The 25,834-nt window shown below is 35.6% G+C and overlaps 3 protein-coding genes across 10 annotated transcripts; 2 read left to right on the plus strand and 1 right to left on the minus strand.

Moving 5' to 3' along the window:
* Nucleotides 1–254: 254 nt before the first annotated feature.
* Nucleotides 255–8,661, plus strand: LOC107227942 (cullin-4A). 2 transcript variants are annotated; one of them, XM_015669262.2, is made up of 11 exons: nt 255–828; nt 1,139–1,502; nt 1,916–2,104; nt 2,563–2,709; nt 2,854–3,040; nt 3,121–3,313; nt 3,399–3,700; nt 4,746–4,976; nt 5,045–5,323; nt 5,471–5,623; nt 5,892–8,661. In XM_015669262.2, exons 1-11 carry the CDS (start codon nt 516–518, stop codon nt 5,985–5,987), a joined length of 2,454 nt encoding a protein of 817 aa, XP_015524748.1. In that variant the 5' UTR covers nt 255–515; the 3' UTR covers nt 5,988–8,661. The 2 variants fall into 2 exon arrangements, with proteins under 2 accessions (XP_015524748.1, XP_015524749.1); XM_015669263.2 differs by having other exon boundaries at nt 3,124–3,313.
* Nucleotides 8,369–17,094, minus strand: LOC107227949 (mitochondrial intermediate peptidase). Of its 3 annotated transcripts, XM_015669276.2 has the most exons (12): nt 14,551–14,957; nt 14,231–14,467; nt 13,946–14,101; nt 13,614–13,876; nt 13,321–13,507; nt 13,161–13,240; nt 12,217–12,405; nt 11,983–12,124; nt 11,382–11,720; nt 10,310–10,531; nt 9,974–10,204; nt 8,369–9,881 (listed from the first exon to the last, which is right to left on the minus strand). In XM_015669276.2, the coding sequence occupies exons 3-12, from the start codon at nt 14,084–14,086 to the stop codon at nt 9,579–9,581; spliced, it is 2,097 nt and encodes a 698-aa protein (XP_015524762.1). In that variant the 5' UTR covers nt 14,087–14,101; nt 14,231–14,467; nt 14,551–14,957; the 3' UTR covers nt 8,369–9,578. The 3 variants fall into 3 exon arrangements, with proteins under 3 accessions (XP_015524762.1, XP_046588895.1, XP_015524763.1); XM_046732939.1 differs by lacking the exons at nt 14,231–14,467; nt 14,551–14,957 and adding an exon at nt 16,962–17,094; XM_015669277.2 differs by lacking the exon at nt 14,231–14,467 and having other exon boundaries at nt 14,468–14,957.
* LOC107227933 (histone deacetylase 6) lies at nt 15,790–25,399 on the plus strand. Of its 5 annotated transcripts, none has more exons than XM_046732936.1 (19): nt 15,790–16,442; nt 16,724–16,903; nt 17,568–17,990; nt 18,148–18,245; nt 18,321–18,494; nt 19,177–19,369; nt 19,490–19,549; nt 19,610–19,669; nt 19,882–19,971; nt 20,051–20,157; nt 20,257–20,400; nt 20,486–20,592; nt 20,674–20,843; nt 20,969–21,309; nt 21,762–22,087; nt 22,649–23,230; nt 23,616–23,788; nt 24,185–24,472; nt 24,635–25,399. In XM_046732936.1, exons 1-19 carry the CDS (start codon nt 16,440–16,442, stop codon nt 24,719–24,721), a joined length of 3,606 nt encoding a protein of 1,201 aa, XP_046588892.1. In that variant the 5' UTR covers nt 15,790–16,439; the 3' UTR covers nt 24,722–25,399. The 5 variants fall into 5 exon arrangements, with proteins under 5 accessions (XP_046588892.1, XP_046588893.1, XP_015524718.1 ...); XM_015669232.2 differs by having other exon boundaries at nt 15,793–16,442; nt 23,613–23,788; XM_046732937.1 differs by lacking the exon at nt 19,490–19,549 and having other exon boundaries at nt 15,792–16,442; nt 23,613–23,788.
* The last annotated feature ends 435 nt before the right edge of the window (nt 25,400–25,834 follow it).

Below are 25,834 nucleotides of genomic sequence, written 5' to 3' on the forward strand. Positions count from 1 at the left end.
ACCATAGTGTACAAAACAGCGAATGGGTTACTTTTTTTTGCATCAACGTTTTCTGGTTAGCCAGTTTCTGCACTTCTCATCGTCTAATTACCAATGACGGTTTTGAACATTTTTACCGTTAGATAATAACATCGCGTTTGTTACCATCAAACAGTAGAGTAAAGGCCAAAAATCCTGTATAATTGACTAGATGTCACTCAATGTAACGGAGGCCGCGATGCATGACGGTGATAGTATGGCGACGCATGCGTGCTGGCTGTCAATTGCCAGTGTGTGAGGACGATAATAGTCCGTCGTCAAAGTTGACTACACTTGATTATTGTATCGCTGGTGATGTTAAAATTTGCACAATAATTAGAAAGAGTACACGGGTAAAAAGTAAGGAAGTAAGGAAGGAGTTTCACCGATATCTGGTGGGTTTACACAAATTTCGACAAGGCTTGAGCCCGAAACTTGAGGACACTTCATCCTAGTGAAGCAACGAAAAGGCCGAGGGGGCCGCATGATGCGATCATATGTCTAGAATCGGGAGAACCCAACTCTTGCCGACAGCACAGGTGAAAAGATCGGTGCCCACTGACTCGGTGGTTAATTTCAACCACAGTGCGAAACGCGCGAGGCACCCGAACGGGACAACGGGAAGCAGCGCGACGGCTGGGCAGCTCGAAGAGATTGAAAACATGACCGACTCGGCGGCGAACACCCAGAAGAGGGCAAATTTCTCGGCTCTGACTGTCGCCAGTCCGAATGGGGTTAACAAAATATCAGCTAACGCAACGAACGCGAAGCCAGGATCGGCGAAAAAACTGATAATAAAGAACTTCAAAAGTAAGCTTCCGATCAGCAGCCAAAGTTCACCCTAACCTCAAATTCGGATTCGCCAATTGTAATTCACCCAAAGAGTGTCATTCCTGGCAATTTGCCGAATCTCGTGTTAAACTTGCGACATTCGCGTTTATATTTACCTGCCGCTTGTTAGACAGTCCCTCTCTGGCGTCTGCGTCTCGTTTCTATATTCTTGGGGGACAAAGACTCGGAGTTACGCCTTTGCCATACTCATTATTCATGCTTTCAGCTGTCTACTCACAGATTTCCATTACTCTTATTACTTTGCTTATAATTTTTCTCCACAACGCAGATAAGCCCAAACTTCCTGACAATTACCAAGAGCGTACGTGGGAAAAGTTGCGGGAGGCAGTCGTCGCCATTCAGACTAGCAAAAGCATCCGGTATTCTTTAGAAGAATTGTACCAGGCTGTGGAAAACATGTGCAATCACAAAATGGCCTCGACTTTGTATGCCAATTTGACAGAGCTCACCGAATCCCACGTCAAGGCTAACATCGAACAGTTTTTAGCAGAGTCTATGGATAGGCATATATTTCTCAAAAAGATGAATGAGTGTTGGCAGTCTCACTGTCGACAGATGATTATGATAAGGAGCATATTCTTGTACCTTGACAGAACCTATGTTCTTCAAAATCCCAGCATCTCATCCATATGGTACGTGTTGACCTTTTAAATTTGCCGCAATCTTTGAGACACATTAATTCACCAGATTCATTGAAATTTCAAATCCTTGAACCACATTCAAACTCACTGCTTAGATTTGTATATGTATACGCGTATGTATGTCATTATAAACACATCAGAGACAAGGAAATTCTTTTTTGAATTAAACTTCAGTACATATTTAAACGGTAATCAAGTAAAGTTGGAAATTTAACAGCTACTCAGACTGACATCAATGTAATCGAATTCTGGTTTTTTCTTTCATTCAACAACTTCTAAAATGAATATACAGACAAATCTTCAACCTCCTGGGTCAAGCTAAGAGAAAAGGCAAAGTAGACCATTGTTAATTGAAAAAGAAAATTAAATTGTAACTGACTATCTATTACTTATTCTTATTACAGGGATATGGGGCTGCATTTATTCAGACTTCACATAGTCTTAAACAACTTGGTGCAGACTAGATCTGTCGAAGGATTGCTTATGCTCATAGAAAAGGAACGCCAAGGGGATACAGTGGACCGGACTCTTCTAAAATCCTTGCTGAGAATGTTGTCTGATCTACAAATTTACCAAGAAGCCTTTGAAGCCAAGTATGTATAACGTGGAAATCTGATAGTGAGAACATCGATTCATGTCTAAAAATTCATACGCTACTCAATTTTTATTGAACCATCAAGATTGGCGGTTGCTGATTGTGCCAAGTTTATTAAAAACATGAACGAATCTCATTTAGAAATCATCGCAATTCTTAAAATCTGTTTGATTTGTTGGAACTCTTTCATTTGTTTTGCTTGCTTCATTATCAGTATTTATCTACATAGATGATAATCACTATATGAATAACAATGCGAATATGTATGTTCTGCTTTCTATTGATGAGCAATTTACTTTAAAATTTTCTTAAAAATATTGATAAAGTGTTGCAACATGCAATATGTCAAGGCAAGAAATAAATGAAAAGGTGCAATCTCACTCAGGAAAACGAAAAAAGGGAATGTTTTTTATTTCTCTATCTGCAGTTTTTATCTAGAATATTTTTCACATCCAGATTTTTGGTGGCTACGGAAAGATTATATGCCGCAGAGGGACAACGGCTTATGAACGAACATGACGTGCCTGAATATCTGGCTCACGTTGACAAACGTCTTCAGGAAGAGAATGAACGACTGTTGCACTACCTCGATACATCAACAAAGTATGTACAGCTCAGAAATTGCCCTGGAATTTTATATAAATTCTGTAATATAATGTATTTATTATTGAAGCCACTTGAAGAATATGGGAACTTCCCATTATGTTGGTTAATTGAATCGTCAAAATGACATAATTCTTCTTCCAGATGGTCCCTGATACATACTGTAGAAAAACAATTATTATCAGAGCACATAACAAGCCTTTTACAGAAGGGTCTTAGCGGTTTGTTGGATGAAAATAGAACGAGCGACTTGTCGCTTCTCTACAATTTGTACAGCCGTGTCAAAAATGGCCTGATTGAACTTTGCCTTAACTTTAATTCTTACATTAAGGTAAAAAGAGGGTTTTTGTCTAACTCCATGCTGCTTGCTTCGGCAGTATTTAAACTGAGCTTGCATTTGTTTCGTTTCAGAAGAAGGGAAGGACAATAGTAATCGATCCTGAAAAAGACAAAACTATGGTTCAGGAACTGTTAGATTTCAAAGACAAAATGGACAATATAGTGAACACGTGTTTTCACCGAAATGAGAAGTTTGGCAACAGTTTGAAGGAAGCTTTCGAAGCTTTCATAAACCAACGGGCAAACAAACCGGCCGAACTAATAGGTGATGTATTTCATATATCTAAAATCGGCTTCTACAGATCAGAAATTTGTACAGCTTGTTGACAAAAAATTTTTTTTTATTACAGCCAAATTCGTCGACTGCAAGCTACGTGCAGGAAACAAAGAGGCAACTGAAGAGGAACTCGAACGATTACTCGACAAGATCATGGTGCTGTTCCGTTTTATTCATGGTAAAGACGTGTTTGAAGCATTCTACAAAAAGGATCTTGCCAAACGTTTGCTGGTTGGAAAATCCGCGTCTGTCGATGCTGAAAAGTCGATGCTCTCAAAACTGAAGCAAGAATGCGGCGGTGGATTTACTAGCAAACTTGAAGGAATGTTCAAGGATATGGAACTTAGTAAAGACATAAATATAGCCTTCAAACAAGTGAGTAATTTCCATCAATTGATGATGATAATGATTAATATACTTGAAGGATGAATTGGTTGTACCTTCTAAATCACAACTTAGAATGAGAGAACAAACTGTTTGAGAAATCTCCGGCGATGTTATTTGCGCCATTGATAGTGAACACGAATGGAACAATATACCTACTATGTGATAAAAATTATTCTGAACAAATTCGAATAACAGATGCTAAGATATTAACAATTTTAGAAAAGATTTACTAAATAGAACGTTTAACATGTTTAACTCTGTTATTTTTTGACTTATTTTGTTTATTATAGAAATTTCCAGAGATTGCCGGAGAAATATTTTATAAATAGTCATCTGATTGAATAAAAATATATTCATCAGAGTACCAACTGACCGGGAAAAGTCAGGGAATTACATTGTACCACTGAGAATGTATCTCAGACAAACTTGCTTTTGCAAATAATATTGTTAGATTTTCATATTTTTCCCTCCCTTCTCACGTACAATTTGAAACGCCGTTCACGGTAAAAAAAAAAAAACAGCCCAACATTTCGTAAATTTGATGACAAAACCTAAAGGAGCATGGAAATTTCTGCTGGAAAAAGTCAAGAAATTTTATTTCAACAAAATTGACGCCAGACTAATTCATGTCATTACCGTACAATAGACGTACATTAACAGTACCATTTGAGTGTTATAATTATACTATAATGTATGATTTTTTGTGTATTTTTCATGCTATGTTTGAGAATCTGGTCAGCGAGTAAATATGAGCATAAAAACATTACTATCTTATCAAAAACAATAGAGTTTAACCACTGTATCTGATAATTATAAACCCTTTTCTCATATTGTTTTTATCTTAACTTATGTTTTTCGAAATTGCTCAGAAAACTACTAATGTGTTTTCAAATAGAACAGATAACGCTTCTGAAGATTTTTCGAACGGTTTTTTTTTTCCTTTTATTTTTCAACTATTGGTTCAGACTATCTGATCTATTCATTCTTCATATAATTTGATAGAATTAGGTAACAGTTTTGTCTTCGCTTTCAGTACGCAGGCAATCTCCAAAACGAATTTTCGGCTAGTAATTTAGATCTCACAGTATCTATATTGACAATGGGATATTGGCCAACTTATCCTGTACTAGAAGTGACCTTACCTGCTGAAATGGTACAGTATCAAGACGTGTTCAACAAGTTTTATCTCGGCAAGCACAGTGGGAGAAAATTACAGTGGCAGCCAACACTAGGACACTGCGTTCTCAAAGCGTGGTTCAATCAGGTAATTATTTTATTGTACTCTTAGTTATTGTACAACAGTATTGACATAATAACCTTGTATTTCTGCAGGGCAACAAAGAGCTGCAAGTGTCATTGTTCCAAGCACTTGTTTTGATACTATTCAACGACACAGATAATCTTTCCCTTGAAGATATTAAAGCTGCAACAAATATAGAAGATGGTGAACTTCGAAGAACTCTGCAATCGTTGGCCTGTGGGAAAGCTAGAGTATTGCAAAAGAATCCTCGAGGCAGAGACGTTGCTGACAACGACAGGTTCGTCTTCAACGCGGAATTCACGAATAAACTCTTCAGAATTAAGATCAACCAAATACAAATGAAAGAAACGGTATGTTTTACTTATTTTCGATAACCAATTAGTAATTTTTTATTTTTTTTTTTTTTTATTTTTATAATTATAGATGTGTTCTGTGCTCTTTAAATTGTAACAAAAAGACGTTGAACGCAAAAATTAAACACTGTTCGCTATTTTCAGAACGAAGAACAAAAAGCGACAGAGGAAAGAGTTTATCAAGATAGGCAATACCAGATAGACGCGGCCATAGTCAGGATTATGAAAATGCGAAAAACATTGACACACAATCTACTCATCAGTGAACTTTACAATCAGCTTAAATTTCCAGTCAAGGTATGTTCAAGTCACTGAAATTAGAAATAGGTACTTAAAAAGTTCAGCAATTTAAAGCTCAGAGTGAGGGGTTAACCATTCATCGGTTTGCGTGCATATCAGATTTCACAACTGCCATGATTTCAAAGATTTCAGGGATCTCATGAGTAGTGCACCCCAGATTTTAAAGGTGGTTAACTCCTCGAATCAGTATTTCATTGATTTTAACTAAGATTTGTGTATTATTTCGGAATATTAACGCGAAAGAAAAAAAATGGTTTTTTTTCAGCCTGCAGACTTGAAGAAAAGAATCGAATCTTTGATAGATAGAGATTACATGGAGCGCGATAAGGATAATGCGAATCAGTACAACTACGTAGCGTAACCTCAACCCAACATGAAGTTGAGGATAGGATTATTCAGTTTAGCACTGTACAGTGCGTATCGAGACGTGACTATTATTTACAGTCGCAAGTTAGGCTACAAGATGTTGTTTTTGAGCAAGAAAAAAAATAAGTAAATAAGAAGAGACGTATAAGACCTCGATGAGATCATTCATCTCGGAAGATGAATCGTCGATCTTAAATCAAATATTTAATTGGGAGAGCTCTTTAGTTCTATCCAAGTTCCTACAAAACGTTTCTTGAACGTTTCTACAATGATTTGTTGTTTTTTTTTTTTTTCACTTCTTTTTGAAGAACGCAGAACTGCAAACAGATTGAGATAATATCCCCCGAATATGTTCAGAAAATATGGATCCGTTCAACGATTTGGAAACGGTTCTTATTTTTTTCACGTATTGTTTATCTAGAAAATTGAAACTCGTAATTTTCAATTTTATCGAAATTTGCTTGTATTAATAAAACTTGAAAACAGCCTCACCAAACACTTTATGAGTTAGATTGTTTGTTTCTTCGTCAAACTCTGAAGGGTATAAAAATATAGTTTCTTTTACATAGAAAAAAAAAAATATAGAAAACAAACAAACAACAAATAACATCCGTTCCACACAATCTTCGAATGTACAAAGTTTGCGATAAATTTTGTAAAGAGGTCAAAATATTTCATTTGGATGAAACAAAGACTTTTTTGTTCAATCAAGTCTTTATAGATAACTCCTTGATTTTATTGGCATACTTATTATACCGTGTACAGTTCTGACGATGCGTATTTAAACTCTAGAAAATTTGGTTGAAGAAATGGGCAGAATAGAAAACAACAAACAAAATTTGAAGTAAAAAAATGGGCATCGCAGTTCTTTAATTTTTCTGGAATGAAAACATAATATTTATGATAACATGTTATAAATCAATTGTCGCTGTAGTTTCTTAAGGTGGACATAGTAATAAAAGTGGACGAAATGAAATTTTTTCTAACTATCTACAGGAAGGACTAAACCAATCTATAAAAACAAAAACGAAAAACACGCTTCCATTAGCCCTAAACAAGCTACAAAATATTATTTGAAGAAATTTGCGGATGAGACTGACCGATTGAATATATATGGAATATAAATTATCGAGAACAGCGACAGTCATTGTCGCGCTTTGTAGTGCCGAGTTGACTAAAATCAGTTGCTCAGAATTGATGAAGAAAAAAAAATAAAACAACAAACTTACAAAGGCTTTTCTATTTTCGAAAATGGTAAGGCATAAAAGAAAAAAAGTTAATTTGGCTTGAAACGTAAAAAAGAAAAAAATGACTGCCTAATGTGTGGTGTTTAAAACTTCTTCATTTTTTATTTGAAACACCATAGACTGTTCGTTTGGCCACCGTGTATTGCAAATGTGATTAGATTGCATAAAGTAAAGCATGTGAACTCTGGACGTTCAATGTTAGACAGTGATTTTTGATCAGATATTATTAATTGGTATAACACAGACCATAAAGTGTCATATTAAGAGATTGATTGGCGTAGCTGGTTTTAAAATTGAATAGCGTGCAATGCTGAAGAAATATTTCTTTGAACCTCTGCTGCCTACCCAAAGTAAACGAGTTATTCTTCGAGTGAATAATAATATTAGTATTAATAATAACAATAATAATAATAATTTAAATATAAAGAAATTGAAAGAAGAGGTTTATGTAAAAAAAAAGTGTGTCTAGTGTTATCGTAAATAAACACGAGAATGATAAATGATAACTATATAAGAAAGGACTAAAGGCAAGGAAAAAAATGATTAAATTAATGAAAATCTGACTAAAAACTGTGTTAAAAATTACAATGAACCACACATTGTGATAATTTTATAAACATACCCAATATTTGAAGAAAAAGATTGAAACTAATGAAAAAACCGATTTTTCGATTATAACAACAATAGTAATGAATGAATAATATGTATAATTAAAATGAAATCAACAGCAGAACCGAATGACAATTAATATAAAAATTCAACTACAAGAAGAGAAGGTGAAATTGAATGCTTATTACACATTACTATTAGTGAAAGTTATTGAATGAATAATGTTCGTCATTCGACATTTTTTCTTCAGAAATAATTTTTAGTCGTTTTTAACTTAAAACAGAAATGAAATATGTGATTCGTTTTTTTTTTTCGTCCATGGAAAAGAATGAGTTTTACCTGCTGCCTGCGATTTAGTTTTGAAAATGAAGGTTTCGAAATGCTAATAGTTGAATCATTTGTGTAGAAAATCGAATTTGCGTTTTAAGCTGCATGGCTGCTAACTTCGGTTACAAGTTTCACTTTCACTTTCACTTTCGTATCGCCACAACACGGATAAGTCCCTTTTTTTCTGCTCTAGATCAAAGTAGCATTGCCACTAACCCCGTAGATTCAATTATTTACTGAAATTTTTTGCAAGTCAGTTGTAATGAATGCCGATCAACATTTCTCAACATACGCGTATAATTATCATGCCAATTTAATCCGATATAAATAATAACTCTTAGAGACTAGCGTTGCGTCAGGCTGTACCAAACATTCGAGTCACTCTGCTACGAGACTTATTTTTGTGGTAAATATTTCGTAGGATTTTGTCAACATTGTAAATAGGATAAGATTCCGTACTTGTAATAAAAACACAACGAAAAATTCCAACACCTATTATTTATAATACCTAATCCTTGATGTTATATACATCTTAAAAGGCTTTTTTTATTTACACAGTTCAATCACGAGTCAGTTCAAATACTTTTACAGCCAAGTGAATAATTACATTCACCGATTACAAAATTGCCCTATTCTTATCGCACAGTAGAGGTAAATTAGAAATAAAAGTGATGCAATTAAAATACACTCCTTCATCTATCATCAATTGCAGACTCCGGCTTTTAAGAAAAGCTTCAATATGCATGGTTTGTCGCGAAATTATCGCTACAACGCGAGGTATTTAGCAACCGTAACGAGGTTGTTTTTCCTAATGACATTCACAATAAAAAAATTTGACTATGGCAAATATGCGGTCGCACGTTGCTCGTGGTGCTTCGAACTTTTATGCTTTGAATGTTTTTATCATAGATATTACGCTGAGTAATGCACTGGTTCTCTTATCGTTGAAAAATAAAAATCAAAGCAAAAATTGAAATTCTATAGTTTATACCTATATTTTTCATTTACAATTACTGTCAATTATATAAGATTATATAAGATTTATGGTAGTAAAATCTATTTTCAATAAGATTTGTTATGTTTATTTATTTTTTAACAAAAAAATATTGATCTCGTCTACTTCCGCGTTAACAGAAGATAATAAGAAACAAAACAGATCGAATTTGACCTCGGTACGCAAAAACTCAAAGCTATGGTATTACGATTAGCCACTGCGCTACAGACTAGCTTGAATATGCGTCGTGCGAGCGGACTGATGCAGTCAATTTCAGTGCATATATTTGCTGTATAGTTACAAACAATAACGTCTACTCACAATCTAGACTACAGAAAAACTATTAATTTTGCAGAAACCACATTCTTTCCAACAATGATTGTAAGAGAATCGATGGTACGTAACGGAGCTAAGAAGTGATATTTTTTATTTCATGCATGTGATCATTTTTGGCGTCGATCTCATTGATCAATGACTTCGCAAAATTTTGGGCGTTTGCGTCCTTGGAAAGGAAATCTGACACTAATATCGACGGAGATTTTCCTCCTCCGTGAGCAAGACATTCTGTCCGATATCTTTCCCCTGAAAGTCGACTGAACGGATCAGCCTCAAAGTAAGTCTGCCATATCCACGAAGCTATGGCGCGAGAAATTAGGTACGAGTAATATTTCGCACCGTATCCAACAAGGTGAGAAAATCGCAGCTGCCAAGCCTGAACAATTGGTTTAAAAATGTGTTGAGTATTACGTATTATTGATGATATTCAAGTGGACAAATATTTATCAAATTTTATTCAACACTCACAGTATTCTGGACGTATGGCAAACCGTAATATCTGTCTTGTAAATCAGCTAGTATTTCTGTGCTGGGCTGCTCTAAGCGACGGCTGTGATACACTTGATCCAACATACTATAAAATACTTGATTCTGCAACTCGGAGGCAGGAAACAAGTGCTTCGAGGCACACAGTCTGTGCAGCATGTCATCAGGGATTGGCTCCTGGGTTTGAAAGTGCTTTGCAAACGTCGAAACCACCTGATTCGAGAAGAACCCAAAACCCGATTTTATAAGAATACATAAAAGTTGGAAGATACAGAACCTGGTAATACGAAAATACGCATTTTATAAGTAGTTACAAACCCTGGGATCGCTTGCAAAGTACTCCATTAGGACACTTGGCACCTCTGCAAAATCTGTGCTGCACCTCGTTCCTGTGACGTGTTGATACTGGGTTCTGCCCAGCATTGAATGCAACGCGTGTCCCATTTCATGAAATAAGTTATCCACCGACGACGAACTTAAAAGACTCGGCGATGACCATCGTGGCGATGGTAGTGACAACATTAGCACAACTATTGGATTCTGGAACCATAAAATAATAAGTATTAAAGGGTTGGTTGGACTTTACAATTGTATGTTAAGAAATTTTTTATTTAGAAAAATAGCGAGCTGGAGATCAATACTTTAAGCAAGAATGGGTTGCACTGTCTCAATAAAAAGTGAGGAAAACAGTAAGTGTTTAAAAAATCCCGAACAGTGATATTTGTGACCATGAAAATAAACGCAGATAAGGCAGCATCTCTATTATGCAATAGCAATGATTCTAAGCAAATTTGAAGAACACAAGCTAGGATATTGAAAATTTGAGAAACGGTTTTATGCATAGAAAGATCAAAATAATTAAGAACTCTGATGTCGTTGATCCGATTCCAAAGTTTTTGGGCGTATTTCGTTTGTTATAGACATCTTTAGAAACCATTTGAGAAAAATTTTACAAATAATTATCTATAGGGTTAATAAAAACTTAATTTTTCTGAGTATGGTAGAACAAATGTTCATTACCGATTACATTTGCGCGTTATAACTATACTGTAATGTAGGATTTCTTGAATATTTCTCAGACAATTTCTGACAGTTTAGTTACTGAGTAAAATAAGCCGAAAAATAATTCGGATCAGCCCAGATGAACCTCTAGTTTGGTCAGTTTGACTGTTCTGATTGTATATTTTTTTTTCTAAATAGATTATACCTCGATTTGTGTTATTGGAATTTGTGCAGATTTATTTCCATTACATAATAACGATGTTTTACTCGTGTTCATTGTCAATGGCACAAATTACAGATTTGTTGAACTTAAAAAAAAAAAATCTTTTCCTAATAATTCGAGTGCACAAATCATTAAACAGAATTAATAAAACGTTGTCTGTATCACCTGGTAGCTGCCATCAGGCAACTGCTTTCCACCTCTGATGGTGAAGTGACAATCCTGATTGGGTTTCCCCATTCTTTCATAAAAGTCACAATAAATGTATCCTAACGTCCCTTGGACATCATCTACCACAGCCAACTTGCGAATGTCGCTGGCCCAAACTTCACCTTTAACGACTGGCTCTGGCTCCAATTTAACACCGTACAAAGCTTGCGTCAACGTATTCAGACCCTCCATACACGTTCCAAGAGAAAAATAAGGTGCAAATTCTGCACTAGATGTGTTTAGCCATGCCTTTTTTGCTTTTGCTATAAAATATGCTGTGTCCCATGCCATTAAATCCTGAATAAGAAACGAAATGGGACAAAATTAGAAGGTATAGTTTTTACTTTAGAGTTTTTCTCCGCATTTATTAGTTACTAATTATCATTATTAATGAATATGAGATTAAAATTGAGGTAAAAAAAATGTATAAAACATTTAAAATCTATGATAAATATATTGCAACATGAATTTTTTGAAAAGGAACAAGTCAAGTTTCGGGAATATTTATTGGGAAAATTTTATTAAATTCTCAAAGCATTGATTCTTATCTCTAGCTGACCTGATTTGTTCCAGTCTCAGCATTTTTCATTTGCTGCATTATTTGAAAATCACTATGTGCTCTGTGCTTGAGCTGGTCGCTGAGAATGTTTAAAAATTCATAAACTACTTCAGGTTTCTCGACTGTGCTACCTCGGACGGCTCTAAAAAGTTATAAAAGTACAATAACAAAACTCTCATGATTTTCAATCCTGCGTTTCAAGTTTTTCCACGAATTTTAATTGACAAAACTGACCTATGAGCATAGGAAGGAAATCCGCATATTTCAGACAGATCGTGTCGATCGTTTAATAAGCCCCTGAGGAGAAGCTCCTGTTGAGAATCCGGGTATAGGAATATCTTGTATGCAGCTTCTCTAGCAATGGCATTGGAGGAATCTGTGTAAAGTCCTTGGACCAATATTTGACCGCCTTCGGTAGTGAAGCTAAATGATAACGATTTGTCTCTTACAATTTATCCCTGGTGAAAAAAGGCCTCTGAAATTTCTCAGAAAGATAACATGTTTTCAACAGTTCTGAGAGAAATCCTATCATTATTATTCCAAAAATTGAAATTATTCTGATAATATCTCACAGATTTCAAGAAATTGTAGACAGCTTCTGAAGAAAACACATGTGATTCTTTTGATTTTCATTTTCTGTTGGAAATTTGAGAAATTTTCAATATTTGTCCATTTAACGATATGTGATGAAGTCAAATTCGAGTGAAAATCAGCCCAATTTATGAAGAATATCATATTTTGAGAACTTTATTGTATGACGGTTCTGAAAATATTTGAGTTCTGGTGCTTCTGCGTATTTTCTAATGGTACTGCATTGGAGAAAACTAGGATGAATTCCCAACAGAAACTTGAAATATTAGAAAAATAATTAAATTAATTTTTCTGTATTGCAGATGAAGAAATGTGGACATATCAGTAACAGAACAGTTTCAATAGTACTAAACTTATAAAAAGTGCAGTAATTCCCAAAAAGTATAAACGTTTTTTCATAAATCTGCGCAGATTAATTTTTGGTATAGAAATTAAGGTACTTAAATTCAATACAAAATTCTTAGAAATTATCAGAATTAGCCAGAGATTTTTTAGAAACACTGTCGGACTAATTGGTAGAAATTTCGAAGTTTTTGAAAATAATTTTCTCCAGGGACATCATGTTTCATCAAATCTATGTAACTTACTATTGCCTTATTTCAGGTGGAAGAACATCCTTCTTCACTGCTCTAGGGTGCACTGTGCCAGCCATAAAACGCTGACCCGTCTGTGGAAAAAGAACAATCGCATTACTGATTCTTCAGCCCCAAGAATTCATACTTCATTGTAGAAGCAACATCAATTTACTTGGAGAATTCGATCATTCAGATGTACAACTTTTTGCCGTTGTTCTTCGATTAGGTGTATACCGCATTGCTCAAAATCAAAAGCGAACAATTTGGCAACATGTTCGTCTACTTCTGTAGTTTCCACGACGTCTCCATTTTTCACCACATGCAGCAATGAGTTGTATAATTCCTTATGGGTGTTCAGCCTACAAGAAGGTAGAGTTGGGAATGAGTAAAACAGGGTGGAATCATTTCACCGCATATTAGTTCTGGAACTTCATTACTCTCAACACACAAGTGGATAATGTTTACTTTTCGACGACGCCACTTATCGTGATACAAGCATCTTCGGCTGCATCTGAAAATTTCCTATCAGGATGAGCAATTCTGACAAATTCTGCTAAGTCTGCAACCTTGCAAAGTGAATCAGAAAGCTCGTCAAAAATTTCTACAATTTTTCGGCTTCTTGTTTGGCTCGTAGCTTCTTCAATTAGTTCGTCTGTTTGAGCCATGGCTCTTCTTTTGAGTAGATCAAATCCTTCGGCATCGTCGAGTTCAGGAATCCCAAATAGACCCTGGAAATAATGAGATAAATGTGCCACACTGTAGAAATGGTCAAAAAAGTTCTGTTATGCAGAAATTACCGTTTCTTTTCGCGACACTAAAGAATCAATCACATCAACCGACTTTGTGTTGAATGCCGTTGCTAACGAGGACCATGTGCTAACATCTCGATACTTTCTTCTCAATCCAGTAACAACGTTGTTTCGAATCAACATCAGCATTTTCTCAACTTAGGACTGTGAATGATAATAACAGTAAAAATAAGAAGCAGTAACTGAAGTCAGTGATTAGAGATCAGAGATGAAAAGTAAGCAAATAATGGAATTAATAAACAAATAAGTGGATAAACGAATGTAATGGCTTACCTGCTATTTACATTTCTAATCGTGAATCATGTGAATATATAAGTATGTATGTACTATTGCATATTCAAGTTTGGAAATAATATTTATCAATTATTTGTGTAACATTTAAGAAATTTCCTTGTAGTGCAGCTCATATTTCTCATAAGTTTGAAGGGTTTATTAGTGTACGCCGGGTTATTCTGTGCAGGGACTCGATCAAAACTATCCTGGTAGAGTGTATGTATGTAATATGTGTACCTGTTGAGTAAGAATATCCTATTCATTAGACTTCCTGCTTACAGGACTCCGTCGGTAAGAAGAAACTTTAGATCACAATTTACCGAGTAGCGCTAGCTGCACTGATTTCTATATACATATATATTTCTATATACATATAGAAACTGTGCTACAGAGTATGAAATGATACGGTCGAATGGTCTAACGCACATGCGTTAAAATTCTAGATTTAAAAGTAGTTGTCTTGTCAGGTTGACAAAGCGTCTTAAGTTTAGATGATGGGACACCGCAATGACCGAAGGCAATGTAACCTCAAAAATTTTGACAGCTGTCGGTGGTAGGTTGTGCTCAACTTGAGTGATACCCCGATTATTCATTAATTGTTCAAATGAAAACATCCACAATCTGTCCATTCGATCTTCAGCAACTGTCATCGATAACTGTCAAAGTTATTGAGGTTACATACCTCACGGAGACCTGCCATCTAAACTTATGATGGTTGGTTAACCTGACTAAACTGTTTTTACCACTGATATATATGTATATATATATATCAGTAGGCTTTTTACTATAGAATATGGTCTCTAGCATTTCAGCGCATGCGCGTTAATCATTCGACCGTTAGCTACTCATTTCTGTAGGCAAAAACCCGTGATAAGAAATTACGTGTTGCGTTTGCCACTTTCAGTTTCTTGTTGTTTTTGTTTAAACAAAGTTTGAGAACAGGAAAACCGGTTTTTTCAGTTTTTCACTTCTAGGCAGTGTTACCAACTCAGTAGTTTTTCCACTAAATCTGGTTGTTTTTATTCTGGGGCGGTAGAAAAAATTCACTTTTAGTAGTTAGTTGATTTTGTCAGTGATATGGTTGGTCATCAGTTTTTACACGTTTTAATTCCTTAATCATCAGATGACAGCATGAAAAGTAAATCTTTTTTCCTTTTTTTTCTATGGATGTTACAGTTTATATCAATAATAAATATTCATTGTCTAATAACAGTAAAGTTTATTTGTTTTTTTTTTTTATTCGATTTTATTAGCGGTACATTGACGTCCAATGCTAATGTTATATTACCATGTATTATAAAGTAATAATTAGATCCAAATTCTATTATAGATGTTCATTTAATACATACAAATAAGATAATTATTTTTAGGCAAATATTCGCGCGCTAAATTGAAATAAAATTTTTAATACAGTCCACCAGGGGCAAGTTTAGTGGTTTTTCACTGGAATTGATTGGTCGCCTTAGTGAGAGAGAATTCAGAGTGTTGGCAACACTGCTTCTAGGATGAAAACCATGAAACAATCCGTGTACTCGGTTTCTCTCTGTACTCTGTAATGAGATGAGTTGTATAGAATTCAAAAATTTTCAAAATGCACGCTGGATCGACTCGATCGAAGAATCTTTGTCCAAGAGAAACTGAAAAATCCATCAAATTAAAAAAATCGTGGCCCAATTGGTTTTCGGTTTCAGTTACATTGCATGTCACGAATTAGATTTTCATTTTTTCTATTGGTTGGTCTACATCCCTTTGTATGGTATCCTGCTGGCACTGTTCGATCTAACTGTAACGATTAATCACAGTAGTAGAATCAAACTTAAATAATCAACGACGGATATGACGGCAGAAACTAATAAAATTGTAGTATTTTCCGGAAAAAACAGTTTCAAATAATACACGGGCGTAGCCTCAATTTTCGTGCAACAAAGTGGCGATTTACGATGAGCAATCCCATACTCTGGCGATGAGAAGCTCTTATTCAGGGGGGGAGAGAGGGTTATGTTAGGGATGTAGATAATTTTCCTTTCCATTCATCAACGATCAAACATTAATCTTGATTGAAATTCATCGATGAATGTGATGAAAAAGTTCTCCGATTCATTTGAAAAATGATCACCAATATCATATGACGAATCTGTAAATTCAGGACAATCAAATCAGGAGATTGTGAAAGTTTCGAGGTTATACTATTCACTCAACGAACGTACCGATGGTGAGACATATGTGTATTTATTCATTCCGTCATCCCACACATATAACCATAAAAGGAATCCTCATACGCTTTGCCATATATGAATATCGACATTCGATAAGAGAAGATTATTAATTCAGTTCGTTTTTCTCCCCACCCACCCACTAATTACCTACGGTTGTATACAGTTAGCATCCAGATTTGGTATTCCTGTAAATTATCATCAATTTAAAACCTGTCATTTATCCTTACCGCTTCATATATTTATTTTACAATCATGCCATTTGTACTCATCCATTCAGACAGACACAAATGCCAGTGGGAACAGCCTATTTACTGCCGCTAGACAATTGGCAGAGAGTGAAATACATCTGATCCAGGTGATAGAAGGGACCAGAAGAAGTAACAGAAAAGTTGCAAAAAGCAACATGACCACAACAGTGAAAAATGTTGGCGGTAAAAAATCAGCCAAATCGATGAGTGTGAGTATAAGATTATGGTTTTGCAAGTGATACTTGGATGAAGAAACCTGTTGCATACCTTTTTATTTACTGGTGAAATTATCACACACAGAAGTTGAGATGTATAAATATCTGCAATGTTGAGAAAGTATTAACGTTATCAATAGCAATATCTCGACATTCGAGGTAGACTGTTTACTTGTTCATTAGATATATCGGAATGCACTGCAGTTCAAAGATGCAAACTTCAATCACATTATCTAGAGATGATTTTGTACTTACTTTATTTGTGTTTATCATATAAAGCTGTTTACACTTTTTGAAATAGAAGATTTCCTGGGTTCTCATATTTATGACAAAAGTTCAAATAAATGGTTTAATGAAGTATCTTATCTCAAAAGTATTCAGATAGCCCTGCCAATCTTGCCAATGTCATGCAGTATATCTCATTATCTATCTGTGTCGCTGTAGTTTGAAAAGCAAATACAATGATAATAGTTTCATCAGTTCCACTGCACTTACAGTCAAAGTCCGTTTTAACCATTGATAAATACTCTGTATTCTGAAGCAATTTATCAATAAATTCATAAAATGTCTGAGAGTGGTGAAGAACAGGTGACAATATAATTAATTTAATGATAATTTGCAAATTGAAATTATTTTCCTTATATTTTCATTACTCAAGGCCAGGCCTTCGGCGGCGTTGGCGGCAGCAAAGCGAGAGGCAGCAGAGCGAAAGCTTGTCCACCCGAAAAAATCTGGAAACACTATCCTCAGAGACATTTACCAGAAGGCCATGGACGCCCAGACAATAACGCGTGGCGAAACAGGTCTTGTTTGGGATAGGTCGATGGAAGAACACCGGTGTCTTTGGGATTCGACATATCCGGAATGCCCTGAGAGGTTCACAAGGATTCTGGAAAGATGCAAAGACTTGGGCTTGATCAGTCGCTGCAGGGTTATAGAAGCGCGTGAAGCCACTCATAAAGAAATATTACTCAAACACACACAGCAGCATATTGATGTGCTGAAAGAAACTGCAGAATGCAAAGACGAGGACAATCTTGAAAAGTTGGCTTCAAAATATGACTCTATTTACATTCATCCTGTGAGTTGGTTGCAGAAATAACAGAAAATATATAATTTTGATTGTTATTCAATAATTTAGTAGCAAATTTGTGGATTTGCAAAGTCTGCTGATTAAATTTGGATATGCAACAATTCTTTTCAGTATACTGTATTGATAACGACTCTCTTTCCTACAGTCGACTTATAGATTATCGCTGCTGGCTACTGGCTCAACGATAATTTTACTGGAAAGCATATGTAAAAAAAAAGTACAAAACGGGATGGCTATAATCAGGTGATTATTCATTGTCCTAGTACTTCTCTTGGTCACTATTTACTATATTTCTGATACACAATTCTCGGCTCTTAGGCCGCCAGGTCATCATGCAATGAAGGCTGAATATTGTGGCTACTGTTACTTCAACAACGTAGCTATTGCTGCACAGAAAATGCTCAATGATAATTTGGCAAGCAGAATATTAATCGTTGACTGGGATGTTCATCACGGACAAGCGACCCAACAAATGTTTTACAATGATCCGAGGTAAGCGCGTAATTGCATGGTAGATGATCTTTAGTGTGAATTGGCTTCACTGTTTTCACCAAAAATTAAGAAAAGAGAAGAAACCGATTAAGAAATCTCTCACAATGTCATTTCTATTAATGCTGGTGAATACGAACGAAATAACATCCGTAATATATAATAGAAATGAATCTAAGTATATTTGTATGATACAAGCTAAGATATGAAGAATTTGAGAGAAGGATTTAAAATTCGAGCATTTTAGATTGTTGAAGACTGGTGTTCCTGTTTTAATTCTAATGTTTCTGATTTTATTCTATTCACCGACCAGATTCCCTCAAATTGTATGATAAATCTTTTAAAAAATTTACATTATAACGCAGTTATATATAACATTTAAATGTAATTGTTGTCGAACATTTGCCGTGGTGTACTTATACAAATACATTTTTTCCCAATCTGGAGATAATTATATTACTGGAGATTTTTCAAACGGCTTTTGCTATTTTCCGAACTTTTGATTTGGACAGTAAAACCAATTAATCCTTGAGAAAATTGTCAAAATGAAAATTGATATTTTTCAGTTTTCCATTGATTGGTGATTCTTATGGAAAAAAATCAACTAGATTCGTTAGATTTTACTCTACAATGGCTCATCAAGTTTGAATTTTATTGTGACACATGTGACACCATTTTGTTCCAGAGTTGTTTACTTCTCCATCCATCGATACGAACATGCCGAGTTTTGGCCAAATCTTAGGGAATCAAATTACGATTACGTTGGAGAGAAAAAAGGGGAAGGTTACAATTTCAACGTTCCCCTCAACAAAACTGGAATGACAAATGCTGACTATATCGCCATATTTCAACAGCTCCTTCTTCCAATGGCTTATGAGGTGAATCAGAGAGTCAGAATTTGAGCTCAAAATGAATATATCCTAATTAATTATTTCAGTAACCATCAATTCAGTATATTCTTATTAATCCAAGTACACCCTTGAACAAAATCATTCTAGTTTCAACCGGACCTTGTTATTGTCTCAGCTGGTTACGACGCAGCTCTTGGCTGCCTTGAGGTAATAAATAATTCTAAACTGCAACTAATTCTTACTCATTTTATTGTTTTATGGACCTAGTTTTGTCCTGACATTGTCATTGTGTCTGCCGGATTCGATTCAGCAATTGGCGATGAGAAGGTATTTGCTATATGCGTACTGTCTGTATTCAAAAATTTAACCTTAAAAGCACCTAATCAGTTTATGACGGCAGACTTGGATTTTCAGTATAAGAGTAAATTTCGAATTTCAGACTTCGCAACTTTATTTTGCTGGAATTAATTGTCCAATCGCATCTACACTCTCCACATTTCTTCTTCAATCGAGTACAAAATAGTTTCAAATTTTCACAGGGTGAAATGAACGTGACGCCAGCTTGTTACGCGCATCTTTTACATCCATTGATGGGGTTAGCTGGTGGTAAAGTTGCGGTTGTATTGGAGGTAGACGTTTGTGCTATATAACCAGTATTTCAAACCTTCTGACTTGCTCTGTAAATGATCTAGTAATATTTCTTTTAAGGGTGGGTATTGCCTAAAATCTCTAGCAGAAGGAGCTGCGTTAACTTTAAGAACATTACTGGGAGATCCTTGCCCAATGTTGCATGCGCTAGAGAAACCGTCTCGCAGGTACTGATAACTTTTTATGAGGAAAAGTAAGAATAGAACTATTTTTTGTCACACGTGGCTGGAATAATTTCTCGAATCTAATCGATCCATGATTCTCAGCATACAGGAATCTATTCTGAATGTCATATATGCCCACAAAAGTTATTGGAGTTGTTACCAATATCAAGACACGCACAGCTTAAATGTTCCAGCAAATAGTATAGAGGAAAAGAACAACAGACACCTGCCCAACATTATTTTTAAGTACGTCGGATCCTCTACATCGGTAAATAATCGTGAATTATACAACAATACTGCATCGGAATAAATGATAATATGGAATTCACAGAAATCGGGAGCTTAAACCAGAGATTTACGACACGCGAAATTGTTATCCAGTTCCGAGTGCAGAGTTAGCTGCCGAGTTTGACACCAAGTTAAATTTATTGATCGAATGTGAGTTGGCTAAGGTATTAGTGAAAAAATTATTATTAATTGCAGGCCTCAAACCTTGTTAATTTTACTGTATCTTTGCAGTTACAAATTTGAACAAAGCGCCTAACAAAGTTTGCATTGTTTATGACGACAGAATGCTCTGTCATACAAATATTGTGGATAATACCCACCCAGAAAGGCCTGAGAGAATATCAGGAATTTTTTCCAAACACGAAGAATATGGATTTCTCAAACGATGCCATTTGCTCCAAGTATGTAATAACATTTCATTGTACCAATGAACGTCTTTATACAATTTTTGGTAGCCACACATCAAAAAGTTCGTTGAGTAATGAAATTGTCGAAAACAACACTGTTTATTTATTTTGTGCTCAAGGGAAGAATGGCGACGGAGGAAGAATTGTCACTGGCTCATTCGAAGACGTATATTGAGATGATAAAAAAAACCTCATCAACAAAGCTGAAAGATCTATCTAAGCAGGCGTCTGAATTAAAGTCAGTCTATCTTCACACCGAGACGTGGAAGAGCGCTTCTGTCTCTGCCGGATGTTTGCTTCAAGTTGTGGATAGCGTCTTGACCGGGGAGAGCCAGTCGGGCTTGGCAATCGTCAGGCCGCCGGGGCATCATGCAGAACGAGATACGGCCTGTGGATTCTGCATATTTAACAACGTGGCTGTCGCTGCCAGATATGCTATAAAAAATTATAACTTGAAGAGGTAGAGTCATTTTGACTGAACCGCAAACTTACCGCATTGAATTTGCCCTCTAACTGGAAGTTTAGCGAATTTGCCGAATGTTGGAACAACTGCTATTCTTTTGCAAACACTCATAAAATGTTCATGAATTTGGACAAAGATTTTTAGAAAAATGTACCATGCTTGTCCGCTGTAAAAAAAAATTACCACATTATTCATATTCTGAGTCAATATGTAGAAGTCTCTGGAAACTTCTGAAAACACTTTATACAGATTAAGTATTGTAAAAAGGGTTCTAATACCACGAGTTCATAAAATTTTTATATATTCAGCTGCAGAGATTTAGAAAACCGATCGTTTCGAATGTTTAAACCCAAGAAATTGTCCAATAATTAATACACATAATTTTATACAATACACTGGATCGGCCAGTTGAACGGCCGACGTAAAAGAAATTTTACTGCTTGTTGCAGGGTGTTGATAGTCGATTGGGACGTTCACCATGGCAATGGAACCCAGAGTATTTTGGAAACAGATCCTCAGATTCTGTATGCATCGATTCATCGTTACGACAACGCTGGTTTCTTCCCGAATTCGAAGCGGGCGAATTATACAGTGACTGGAACTGGTCCGGGAGAAGGATATAATGTGAATATACCTTGGAACAAAAAAGGGATGGGAGACCCAGAGTACATAGCGAGCTTCCAACAAGTCATCATGCCGATTGCATACCAATTCAATCCTGAACTAATTCTGGTTTCCGCAGGTTTCGATGCCTGCATTGGGGATCCTTTGGGAGGTAGTGTTAACGGTTTAATTTACCAAAATTCGAATTAGCTCATTTATGTAGAATAAGACTTTTTTGTAGTTTCCAACTACCACTGGTACATAGCAAAAAATAAATTCGCACTTAAGATTAAATTATTAAATTTAAATTACTAGCACTCAACCGCATTTGATACAGACTTGATCATAAAAGCCTTTGTGTAGATAATTCAATTATTTATAAAAATGTTTGTAGAGATAAGCCTGTATATAATATCTTTAGAGGCCGTACTGTTGACTTTATAACAAAGGTCCAAACCATAGTTTTGTATATACGTAATTCGATTCTCTAGTAAATGCTCCCAAGATCACGTCCGTATCGTCAAATATGAGTGACTGGTGCCAATTTAAAAAAAAGCGGCTTCCCTATGCTAATCAATTGGGGAAGCTTGGAATTCTCAGAGCAATCTTTTTTCTTTTTTCTAATTATAACAAGTTCTCTGGATGGGAGCAAAATAAAGACGTTGCAACAGATTGAAATATCCTACTGTAAGGAATGATAGCATTTTTCTACTATCATCTTATTCTTTTTCAGGATGCAATGTTTCACCGGAAGTGTACGGTCATCTCACTCACTCGCTGAGTTCTTTGGCAAACGGTCGGGTTATTCTATCACTCGAAGGTGGCTACAACGTCAGTTCGATTTCCTACGCATCATTAATGTGCACGAAAGCCCTGCTTGGAGATCCATTGGTGATGATTGATCTCCAACAACCGCCGTGTTCAAGTGCCATAAACTCGATCAACAATGTGTTACGAACGCACAAGCAATACTGGCCGAATTTAATGTTCCAAAAGTCTTTGCCAAAAGAAAATGTCCTCCCGAAACTCAAAACTACCACGTCTCGCAATAAATCAGAGAAACGTCGTGGTGCTTCCAGAAAAACGTCCGAGTCTAAGATCGTGTTTGAAGATATCGAGTCGGAAAAATTGGAGATCTCTTTGCCAATTGATAAATTCAGCCTGAACATAGTCACGGATGAGGAAATAAACAAGCTACAGAATGAGATTGAAAATTTAAAGATAAAAAATTTCGAAAGCGATTCTCTCGATTTTGACAGTTCAGGAGGACATGAAATTCATACAGCAATCCCGAAAAAGTATGAGGAAAGCAATGGTTAGTCTATTTTTCGTTTGAACCAATTATAAATTTTATTACCATACAATCTTCACGGAGGTCATGCTATATCTAACAATAAATTAAATAAAAACAATTTTTTTCCGACGTATCAAATATCGGAAGTTGGTTACTTTCGAATTATTAGATCAATTTTGAGTCACCTAAACTGAAGTTAGCTGTCAGTGCTATTTCACCTTCATTGTGAAACTTCATAATCTTGTTTGTTGATTTTTATTTGGTTTCTGTTCATAAGCAATTTGGAAGTCATGCAACACGGTAATTTTTAGTTCGCTGCAAAAGACGAAAGCGACACCTTGACAGTATTAGCGATATTTTGGATTTTGCTGTTTTGATTAACCGTAATTATTAATTTATCTAGAAGCAAATTACGGTAAAACCTGTGTCAATCCTAATCAAAATCAAGGATCTGATAGACGAAATGACGAAGGTGATCAAAGTGGAAGCAGAGGAGGAAATAATCCTAATGATTTGAGCGGTGCTGCTGGCGCAGCAGGAGCAGGTAGCCTGATGCAGTATCTTTCGGAAAACATGCAGGTTTCTAATTTAACTTATATAATTATAGTGAGATATTTCGATTCAAAATTTTGATGATAAAAACAATATTATTGACGAAGACGTGGTGAAAAAATACCGAGTGTGACCAGTGTTATGAAATTACTGTATAAAAGTGAAACAATTTAGGAAGTTTGAGTTGAGAAATACTGCACCCACTCTAACGGAGGAGGATCCTTCATAGCTGCGAATCGTAATCTAATTTCCAGAAATTCATCAGATTTGAACAGTAACAGCTATTTATTATCAAATCTAACGAGCCAAAATTTGTTGAGGATTGTCACATCGTCTTCACTAAAGGATTAGAATCTCTTCTAGTTTTCCTCAAACTAGTAATATTAATAAAGCGCACTCCTTTGAATGGACTTGAATTTCCAGGCACTGGTAGATGGTGAAATGTTTGCTATCGTTCCGCTACGGGATTGTCCTCACTTACCCACTGTCGAAGAAGTGCCAGCGGACGGGATCGACGTTCGAGCTCCTTGCCAAGAGTGCAATAGCACTGCAGAAAACTGGATTTGCCTGCAGTGTTACACGGTACATTGTGCAAGAAGTATCAATGAGCATGCGGTTACTCATGGCGAAGAGACGCAGCATCCGATGACGCTTAGCTTCAGCGATTTGTCTGTCTGGTGTTATGGTTGTGAAGCGTACATTGACAACCCTGTGAGTCTATTTATTCCCATATTATTTATCACTTGCCACGTTATGTATCCTTCTCATATTGAGTATTAATACCCTATTGTGGCTCTTCCTCATATTACGTATCATTCTCATGTTGTGAGTTATTCGTCACTAACGTATGTTTTTCTCATATTTCTTCTTTAGCGACTTTACGCAGCGAGAAACGCGGCCCATCGAAGTAAATTTAATCAGGACTTACCTTGGACTTACAACAATTTGGAAATTGCTTAATCATTTTTCTAGGCAGCCGCCGCAACAACATTAATCGAAGGTCACAATATCGCGTCATAAACACAACATTTAGTATCTTAACACCTCATTAATGATCATTAACTAAAACCTGTTCCATGTCTTTACAACTCGGCGGATATTATTCTGGTTGGATTTTAAACGATGTAACTAGAGTTGGTGATTGAAAGAAACCTTATAACCAAACTCGTGTTAATCAGATTATTATTACGTGAAAAAAAAAGTAAAAACAGCATATTTTGCCTTTCTTGTTAAATCGAAATAAAAAACCGAAATTACACTCTCACTAGACGCTGTGCGGAGGCCATTAGTTCAATTAGAGTGTTTAACAGCTTTACGATGGTATATTTTTCAAGTACAACGGATGCATTATAAATTAAAATAATCGTATTGTTACGAGTATAAGACGTTCCCCAATTCTGCGACAGTATTTTGGGATGTTTTTTTGAGTTACCCGCACATCAGACGGGTCCGTGTATGAGACGAGGGCTATTTTGACAGGTGCTGTCAACGATAAAACTTCGGCTTATATTCAGAACAACATGATAATAAGTGAAGTTAATAGTAATAATAGTAATAATAACAATAACAATAATGTCATCTGTATTAAAGAGAATAATTATTATAACAGTTCAAAAAAATTTCTAAATTTTCCATTTTCATTTGTGATTTATTGGTACCTCTTTATCTTTAGGTTTCTATTTATATATGTACTAGCTGACCTGGCCACGCGTTGCTGTGGCTAAAGTTTTTGTTATATTACATTATAGTAAACAATCTAAGAGGAACAATAAGAAAACATCAGTCACGGAGTCCACTATGCTTTTTCACACAGATGGTATTTGTAAAAAAATATGGTGATCTCCTTATTTGACTTTCTACTACTATAACCCTTTAGTACAATGAAATTATTTACGAACAAAGACGAAAATGTTGATGTTGGTATACAAATTCACTGGATTGAGATTTGAAGGGGAAGTACGTTGAACACAATTAATTAAAATGTTCTTACACTTGATATTAAGCATAAATCAGTAGGTACGAAATAAAAATTTATCAGATTTATTATTTCCATTTAATTTTATAACAAATATA

This window comes from Neodiprion lecontei, chromosome 2 (genome assembly GCF_021901455.1).
Source record: "Neodiprion lecontei isolate iyNeoLeco1 chromosome 2, iyNeoLeco1.1, whole genome shotgun sequence".
NCBI classification, from domain to species: Eukaryota; Metazoa; Arthropoda; class Insecta; order Hymenoptera; family Diprionidae; genus Neodiprion; species Neodiprion lecontei.